This window comes from Vulpes vulpes, chromosome 12 (assembly GCF_048418805.1).
Source record: "Vulpes vulpes isolate BD-2025 chromosome 12, VulVul3, whole genome shotgun sequence".
NCBI lineage: Eukaryota > Metazoa > Chordata > Mammalia > Carnivora > Canidae > Vulpes > Vulpes vulpes.
The window spans coordinates 84277040-84286793 of NC_132791.1; the positions used below are offsets into that span (position 1 = coordinate 84277040).

Below are 9754 nucleotides of genomic sequence, written 5' to 3' on the forward strand. Positions count from 1 at the left end.
TAATTCCACTACTGGGCATTTACCCAGAGAAAACAAAACACTGATTTGAAAAGATATATGCCCTCTATGTTTATTGCAGGATTGTGTAAAATCGCCAAGATATGAAAGCAGCCCAAGTGTCCAATGATAGATGAATGGATAAAGAAGTGGTGTATATATACACAACAGAATATAACACAAACATAGAAAAGAATGAGATTTTGCTACTTGTAACAACAGGGGTGAACTTAGAGAACGCTGTATTAAGTCAAGTAAGTCAGAGAAAGATAAATGTCATATGATTTTGCTTTTATGTGGAACCTAAAAAATAAATGAACAAACAAAAATATGAAGAGACTCTTATATACAGAGAACAAACTGGTGGTTGCTGGAGAGGAGATGGGTAGAGTGATGGGTTAAACTAGGTGAAGGCATCTAAGAGATATAAACTTCTAGTTATAAATTAGTCACAGAAATGAAATGTACAGCACAGGGAATATAATCAATAATTTTTTTAAATGGGCAAACGACTGGCACAGATATTTCGCCAAAGAAGATAAACAAATGACCAATAAGCACACAAAAAATGTATTAATCATTATGAAAATGCAAGTCAAAAAACACAATGAGACACACCCACTTAGGGGAATCTAACATTCGTGCCCACTACAATAGCTAGAATCAAAATAATGGAAAACAAGAGTTGGTGAGGATGTGGCAAAATTTGAACGCTCACACAGTGCTGCTGGGAATGAAGACCATGCAGCAATTTGCTACGGAAAAGAGTCTTGCAGTCCCTCAAAGAGCTACTCTATGACCCAGTAATTTTATTTCTAGGTATATACCAAACAGAACTGAAAACAGGTATTCTCATATTCATGCACAAATGTCCAGAGCAGCAACTATCTGCAATAACTAAAAAGTGAAAACAACCAAAATGTCCATTAACTGATGAATGGATAAATTCTGACCAATCCATACATACAATGGAAAGGAACGAATTACAACATAGACGAACCTCAAAAACATAATGCTATGTGAAAGAAGTCAGTCATGAAAGGTCACATACTGCATGATTCCTTTATATAAAACATCCAAAATAGGTACTCCACAAAAACAAAGATCAGTGGTTGCCAGGGGCTGGGGGAGGGGGAATGGAAAGTGACTATTCAATCGGCACAGGTTTCCTCTGTGAATAACAAAATGCCTTGAAATTAGCATTTGGTTGCACAATACTATCAACGTACTAAGTGCTACTAAGTCATGCACCTTAAAATAGTTAATTTGGGGGCATCTGACTAGCTCAGGGGAAGAGCATGTGACTCAATCTTGAGGTCATGAGCTCAAGTCCCATGTTGGGTGGAGAGTACCTATATAAATAAAACTTAAAAAAATAAAAATAGTTGGGGCGCCTAGGTGGCTCAGTGGTTGAGCATCTGCCTTTGGATCGGGGCTTGAACCCAGAGTTCCGGGATCAAGTCCTACATCGGGGTCCCTGCAGGGAGCCTGTTTCTCCCTCTGCCTGTGTCTCTGCCTCTTTCTCTCATGAATAAATAAATAAATAAAAATAAAAATAGTTAATTTGGGGTGCCTAGGTGGCTCAGATGGTTAAGCATCTGCCTTCAGCTCAGATCACGATCTTAGGATCCTGGGATCAAGCCTTGCACTGGGCTCTCTGATCACCAGGGAGTCTGCTTCTCCCTCTCCCTCTGTTCTCTCTCTTTCAAATAAATAAATAAATAAAATCTTTTAAAAAATAGTTAATTTGGTTATGTGAACTTTGCATCAATAAAAAAATTTTAAGTGTCCAAGAGCTCGAAATTACCTGTAATATTTTTAAAATCAGCAAATTGTTTATTAAATGATGGTATATTTATCTAATATATACAACCACTAAAATATATTTTCAAAGAACAGCTACATGGAACAGTAAATCGATAAACTAAAAGCTACAAAAAAATTATATACAAAGCATAATTTTCATCCTAAATAAGATCTGTAAGCATATTTTTTTGTACTATGTGAATTATCAAAGTTTTCAACAGAAATAAAATATGTGATGTTTTAACAAATCCAGAAAGAAGAATGAGTGTAATAACAGATTTCCTAAACACCAGTAATTTTCACCCATTCCGGGGCCTTTCATTCAACATGTTTTTCTAGGACAATACAGCGTTTCCTTTTTTACCCAGTAGGGGAGCTGCTGATCTGCCATGAAAGCTTTGGGACTAGGTTCGGTTTTCCCATTGCTAGTCCATATTTTTTTCCAGGTAGTATATTTGTCATATCCATCCTTGTGGCTGAAAAAGAATAAAAATAAATTGATCAATCTAGAAGCTCAGCAGGTTTTCAAAACAGGAGGCAGATTAGTAAGTCTTTTGTAAAGGTCTTAAGGAGCCATATCAAAAGGAGAGGGAAAGTTATCTCGGCACCCAACAAACAGGTGGTCGGGAAGGGTGCCTTCCTTCTAGTTTACCATGGAAAACTGTTAACTGACAGGGATGGCTACCTCTCTGTCCAGTGCTCCATGGCTGTAAGCATCCTCCCCCAAATCTCTGCATTCCTGCCCCATGCACTGCCACAGAAGAGGAAAGCAATGCCTAGATTTTTTAGAATCTGCAGACTACAAAGAGCTCCTGTCTCACAGCAAGTACTTTCTGAGCCGTAAGCGTGCACACATGTAGCACGCACACACCCAACTGCTGCATCAAAGTTCTGGCACAGCTGTAGTTGGCATAGGCATGGGTGGAAAGCTAGAATAATTTGGTCAGCCCAGGAGCTCTGTCTTAATTGTCTGACCCCTTCTACGGCCCCCCGCCACTGTCCCCTCCACCATGGAAACCTCAAACAATTGGTGAACAAACCTTCTGTAGTAATGGTCAAAGCATTCATTACAGAAATGCTCCCCACAGGAGAGGTGATACCATCGGGATGTGTAGCCATTCTTGGCACATCTGAAAATAGCAAAAAACATGTGGATTTGGTAATGAATAAGCATTTCCTTGTGCTTTTTAAAAAACAGGTATTAAGCACATCCTATGAGCCCATCCTGTACAATCTCCACATACAATCCTAACAACCAAGAGTTGATGACAGGGGGAACTAAAAGGACGTTTGATCTCTAATAATACCTGGTAAAGACACAGGGACTTAAAGACCCCTGGTACTTAGCTGGCTACACACCAGAAGGGCCCAGGGCTTAAAAGTTTTTATCAAGACTCCCTGCAGCAAGGACAGGGTTTCATGACATGAAACAATGAATGTCGCTGTGCTTGCTGCAAGCGGCATGTGCAGGAAGAGACAAGTGCAGTCTCTAGCAATAACATATGGCTCAATATTGAATAGCCAGCCGGAATCGGACCGTCAAGCACACTCGCTGGCAAACAGAACCTGTCAGCCAGCCAATAATGTAGCCAAAGACTGAAATATAACTCCACTGTGAACACTAACACCACCACCTCTTTGATGAAAAAATAAAAATGGGATTTGTTTTCTAGGCTTTACTGGCTCAACACCTTAACTGAAGAGTTTGCTCCGGACGTAAAAGGCCATGCTTGGATCATCCCAATAAAAATGACAATAGTGCAGGTAGCTTCACGGTTTTGGGGAGACCCCCCCCCCAGGGCTACTGGAAGAGAGGTATGTTGTCTGAGGGGTAGAAGCAGCACAGGAAAAGTGAACGCACGCTGGTCCCCATGGGGAGCCCAGGGTCTTCTCTACTGTGTGCCCAGCCCTCACCCCATCCCATCCTCAACCCTAGGAGAGGTACAGCCCCAGTGGGCGGGATGTGAGGACACCGATGGGCTGCTGCATAGAGCTGCCACGACTCGGTCTCATGGGGGAAGCAGACAGAGTATGTTGTGCACGAAACGTTCGTGTAGCGTCTCTATTCTTAGAGGACTTACAGTATCTCTATCTTTAGGGAAACCATCTTGGAGGATGATGCTCCCACCAAGAATGCTCTCCCAGGGAGGCCAAGAGACATGCCTTCCGCACAGACCTTTCCGAAGCGCTTGCAAAGCACACAGGACACGCGACTGTGCAGCCTGACTTCTCACATCTCCTGTACTTCTTCTCTGACCCGCCATCCTCGTCGTCGTCTGTTGTCTCTGTTGCTTTTTTCTTCGCCTGAGGAAGAACCAGCCTAGGTCATGATTCCCCCAGAACAGCCAAGGGTGAAGGAGGTGGAAGGTTCACGGCCAAAATAACTTTCACGTTGTGAAAATCAATGACACCCTGCCAGTAGGTGAGGGGCTGACAGTACAGCAAGTGCTGGAGACCGCAGCCTGCAAATAACTTGACTTGCTGGAAACACAGAAGTAGCACTTGTCTCCGAAGACAGAACTAAAACGCTTGTGAGCCCCTCTCAGGAAAAAGCCACTCTCAAATTGAGATTTTCTTCTTTTTTTTTTTTTTAAGACTTTATTTATTTATTCATGAGACACAGAGAGAGAGGCAGAGACACAGGCAGAGGGAGAAGTAGGCTCCCTGCAAGGAGCTCTATGTGGGACTCGATCCCAGGACCACGCCCTGAAGGCAGGCACTAAACCACGAGCCACCCAGGTGTCTCTAGACTTTTTTGTGTAATTAAAGCAGTGATATCCTCTCAGTACGGCAGATTTTTAAAAACGAAATATGTATTTTTTAAGCTTACATATGTATTTAAGTCATCTCTACACCTGACATGGGGCTCAACCTCACAACCTCAACATCAGGAGTGGCACAGTCTCCCAACTAAGCCAGGTGTCACCCAAAGTTGAATAAATTTTTAAAAAGACTTGGCATTTAATATTTTTCTTTAAAAAAAAAAAAACGCCCTAGAAAAGAAATGGCAGCAAGTAACCTGCCAACGGCACCCAACCAGCTACAAGCTCAAGTCCAAATTCCTATGAATGACACCAAGCCAAGCATGATCTGGCCTCAGCTCATATCCTGGAAGCAACCACACAGCTGTGATTCTCTGAACAGCTCATGCTGATTCACACTCTATGCCTTTGTCTTTGCGGTTCCCTCTGCCAGATGTACTTTTTTCTACATTCTATCACTTTATCACACTGTGCTGCAATTGTTCCAAGGGGAATTTCTCCACTAGGCCAGAAGTTCCTTGAGGATTGGAACTATACCTTCTCATCTCTAATACTTCAGCCCCAATCATAATAATTTCATGTATTCAAAGCAGGTGCATTGGGGGGCATAGGGCATTGCCTTTTCAGCCTTCTCCTGCAAACTGCAAAGTAACCTGAATGGGCCTGGTTGGCATTCAGTTAGTGAAGCATACAACTCCCGATCTCAGGATTTTAAGTTCAAGCCCCATGTGGGGTATAGAGATTAAAAATTTAAAGACTTGGGGCACCTGGGTGGCTCAGTGGGCTAACATCAGACTCTCAATTTCCACTCAGGTCATGATCTCAAAGTGGTGAGATCAAGCCCAGTATCAGAGGGACTCCACACTAGGGTATAAGGGCTGCTTAGGATTCTCTCTCTTGCTCTCCTCTCCCTCTGGCCTCCCCCCCTCCACCCCCCCCCCCCACCAACCTCTGCTTGCTGTCTCTCTCTTAAAAAAACAAAAATAAAAACCCCAACAGGTGCATTAATGAACAAATGATTAATACCTGCCTACCGGAGCTCCTCAAAGGCAGGCTATCTGGAGAATGATCAAAAGATGCTTTTTTCTTTGTCCTCCTCCGTGGTGTTGCCATTGTTTCAGAAAACCTGAAAAAAAAATTTTTTAAATAAGTAAACAGGAATACTTTCAACACTCTGGAGCAAAATGATTATGTAGTTCACTGGGCAAGAGCATATGCAGTTAGACTGCCCTATTGTGAAGCCACTGCTTGCAAGCCACTTAATCTGTGACTGAGCCTCAGTATTCCTGTACATAAAATGAGCACAGCAAGTACGTACCACAGCAGTGGTATGGGAAGATAATCTATTTAAAGCCCGAGACCTGGCATATTATAATACTTAATAAATGCTGTCCATTAGAATATGCATTTAAAAATATAAAAATAAGGAACACCACCACACAGATGACCAGTAAACCAATTATACTGCTGTTTATAAGACTCAATGAGTAAAAAACACCTAATCTTTGTTCCGTTCCTCTATCATCTTAGAAGCTTCTGAATTTTGATCCTACTATTCTTTACAAAGAAAACTCATTTGTTCCCTCTCAGTAAAATCTCAGGCACATTGTCCAGTCACTACTGAGTTTAGGAATCTGGGTTAGTCACTGGTATTGCCTACCAGAAAATTTTATGAGCACTCAAACTAGTGTAATAGCAGCACAGTTAAACAAACATTAAGAACCAAAATTAAAAAAAAAAAAGGACCAAAATCTATAAGAAAAATAATGCATAGTAACCATGAAAGTTTAAGAGTCATAAAATTAGTATTTTCAGCTAAATAAGGAATAAAGGCTTACCATAAGAACACAGTAACATACAGATTTTATAATCATCACACAATTCTTTCCCTGATCTGTTGAATTTACTACACATACCTACACATTCACACTCTAAATGATAGCATGAAAAATAAATAGAACATACCTATGAGTAAGGAATTTGAAAGTGCAAAAGTATAATGATACAAATTTCACAAATATAATCTTCATTTTGGAGAAAAGCCTTGTAATCCTGTTTCGTATCTGTGAGTTGTACTAACATTCATAAGAGCATTTTCACGGATTATTAACATCATGTGAAAACTTGGTTCACCACCTACACCGATTTTGAATAATCTTGACATTGGTGATAAAGAGGACATTCCTCTGACTCAGTCTTCATTTTCTCAAAACCACTATGTCAGTTATGAACGCATAAACCCTATACATATTCTGAAATGCATTACGGTTACGCATTAAATAAGTTGCTTTTGATTCTATACTGCTCATTATACTGCTGGATAAAACACTAATAATGTGAATAAAACTACGGTGTACCTATAATTCTTATACCCAAAGGCTTTCTGGATCACATTTATATTTTCAAAAGGCTCTCCGATCTAAAAAATTTCTTTATATGATACATATACCCCACAAGATTCATAAAATGACTCACAAAGCACATATAAATATATATATATAGTGTATGCAAATGTATATGTAAGGATTGCAGCAAAAATATTTGAGTCTAATGTGGGATTCAGGAACATAAATATAATCAGCCAAATATAAGTTTCATGCAACATTTAGCCCTGTCACCTAGGAATACTGGCAGCTCAAAAGAAAGCATAGTTTCTGGAAATTTCAAAAAACATTTTAATCCAACTGTGGACTGGAAAATATGTATTTAATTGCAATGAAGAATTATACAACTCCAGAAATGGTTAAGAGGAAAGGAAAACATTAATTATAAAAGCCATTGTTAGGTCTGTGTTGTCTAGGAAAAATATAAATATAAAAAAAATACTTTTAGCATTAGTATACTTTTACCTTTAATTATATAATTAACAGTGATATTCTCTCATCATTTTCTGACACTGTAATTTCTGTATTTTCATTGTTGCTGGGTTTTGGGGGCTGAAGATGAAGGGAAAATTTTTTAAATTTTTTAAATTTAAATCACAGGAGCTAACAAATGAGTATACTAAAGGTGCTCTCACCTGGTTTTTCAAAGTGATAAACACACCTAACTAAATATAATCAATGTGTTCCATATTCAATATAGTTATGTAAGCATATATCTTCCTAATTTTAAATTTATAGCTTTGGTTTTCTTCTAACGTGACCAAAGGAAGAAAAAAAGTGAGGTTCTGGTCAGGGGAGGTGGGGGGGGCATAAATATACATGTGGATATACCCATGTCTAGATTTCTTTTTTTTTTTTTTTTTAATTTTTTTTTTTTTTTTTTTTTTTATTTATGATAGTCACACACAGAGAGAGAGAGAGAGAGGCAGAGACACAGGCAGAGGGAGAAGCAGGCTCCATGCACCGGGAGCCCGACGTGGGATTCGATCCCGGGTCTCCAGGATCACGCCCTGGGCCAAAGGCAGGCGCCAAACCGCTGCGCCACCCAGGGATCCCCATGTCTAGATTTCTATTTTAATAATTCTGAAGGCTTTTTTCCTGAAGTAGGCCTACTGAACAATATTTTTTCAAAAACCACAGAATTCACCAAAAAAGGAACCCAAAAGGCTTCAGACTGGAATAAAAATTTATAGTGGCATCGGCATAATTTCTAAACATAAGGACAAACTACCAGACACTTCTTCGGAGACAACACAAACCAGAATTTCCCTCTGGGCCACTTATTAAAATACAGCAGGACTAGCACCTTTTTTATTTTTTTGCACCTACGTTAAATCAAATTTTCCGAGCCAGGTCCACTGCCTGCATGCTTTACTGAGTACTTTCTCTGCCTGAAAGGCAATTATTGATAGTCTTATTCTCCCAGACCTCCTCAAGAAACCTCTCTTGCCCCTTCTTCCACTACAATAGACTTTTTTAAAAGGGGGGTGGTGCACCTGGGTGGCTCAGTAGTTGGGCTCTGCCTTTGGCTCGGGTCGTGATCCAGGGGTCCTGGGATCCAGTCCCACATCAGGCTCCCTTGGAGCCTGCTTTTCCCTCTGCCTATGTTTCTGCCCCTGTCTCTGGGTGTCTCATGAACAAATAAAATGTAAAAGTAATAATAATAATAAACAAGCAAACAAAATGCAGGAGGCCTGAGCCTTGCGTGCACGTGGAGAGTGCCCAGCTCCGCAGGTGGAGGGTCCGCACTCTCCGGCACCCACCCCCGGGAAGGCTGGGCCTCCCTCTGGCTGGATTCCACATTACGGAACCCTCCTTGCTACAGCTGGGCCTGCCTCTCTTCCTTCCTCTTTCACCTGCCAGCTGCCGGGCTGTTGACTAACAGCTACGGCAATCGGGCCGCCCCGTCCGGGTGCTCAGGCCCGGAGGAGTTACCCCAGCAACCTGGCAAAGCCGCTCGCGTCTGCTCGCGAGGTGGCTGCGCTCGAGCATTACTACCGCACCTGCGGGGCTGGGCGGGCGCGCACACGCCGGGAGCCCCCCGCCCCCGCCCCCGCCCCGGTCTGCGGCTTCCGCGGCCAGCAGGCACTCCCCAGGTGACAGGGCGCTGACAGTCCCCCGGAGGGAGCCCCAACGTCCCCGGCGCCAGCTGCAGCCGCCTCGCTCCCCGAAGAGCCTCCCCGTCTCCTCTCCCGAGTCCGCGAAGCTGCAGCCTCCGGGGCTCACCTTCGCGCCGGCGGGGTGCACGGAGTCGCGGGGAGAAGGCGCCGCTGCACAGAAAGGAAGCACGGCGGGGGTTAGCGAGGACCCTCCACCCGCGACCAGCCGGGGAGCCCGCCGCTGCACCGCGCCAGCCCGGGAGTCCCCCCCACCCTGCCTCGGACCCCGCAGCCCTCCCCGCCCGAGCCGCGGGGAGCGGGGGGCGGGGGGCGGGGGCAGCCCCTCGTGCGCCCGTCCGCCTCCCACCCCGGGCGAGGGGAGCCGCGCGCGGGGCGGCGGGCAGAAGCGCAGCCGGCACCGCAGCCCAGCCGCTTTGTGCCGAGCTGTCACCCGAAAGCCGCCGCCGCCCCCGCGCCCGCCCCCGGAGCCGCGTGCGCCGCACCTGGGAGCGCGGGCGGGACCCTGCGCGCCGCCCCGGGCCGCCGGCGCCTCCGGGCAGCCGCGCGCCGCGCGCACAGGACAGCAGGATCCGCGCCGCGAGCCGCAGCCCCCGCTCGGCCGCCGCCGCCGCCGCCGCCGCCGCCGCTTCCGCCCCTGTCACGGCGTGACCCGGGGGGGGAGGAGCCGGCGAGCCCGGGGAGGGGT

The 9754-nt window shown here is 44.4% G+C and overlaps 1 protein-coding gene across 3 annotated transcripts in view; it reads right to left on the minus strand.

The window, feature by feature from the left end:
* The window catches only part of KDM1B (lysine demethylase 1B), a 59639-nt gene extending 49918 nt beyond the window's left edge, over positions 1-9721 (minus strand). Inside the window, exons 1-7 of one of the 3 annotated variants that reach the window (XM_072729055.1) lie at positions 9552-9597; positions 9176-9219; positions 7415-7501; positions 5592-5691; positions 3980-4107; positions 2844-2933; positions 2168-2279 (exon numbers count right to left, since the gene is read on the minus strand). In XM_072729055.1, the coding sequence (XP_072585156.1) occupies positions 2168-2279; positions 2844-2933; positions 3980-4107; positions 5592-5678 (417 nt within the window). In that variant the 5' untranslated portion in view covers positions 5679-5691; positions 7415-7501; positions 9176-9219; positions 9552-9597. Of the gene's footprint in view, positions 1-2167; positions 2280-2843; positions 2934-3979; positions 4108-5591; positions 5692-7414; positions 7502-9175; positions 9220-9551 lie in introns of all 3 variants that reach the window. The other 2 variants (XM_072729053.1, XM_072729054.1) reach the window with 2 other exon arrangements.
* Positions 9722-9754: the final 33 nt, after the last annotated feature.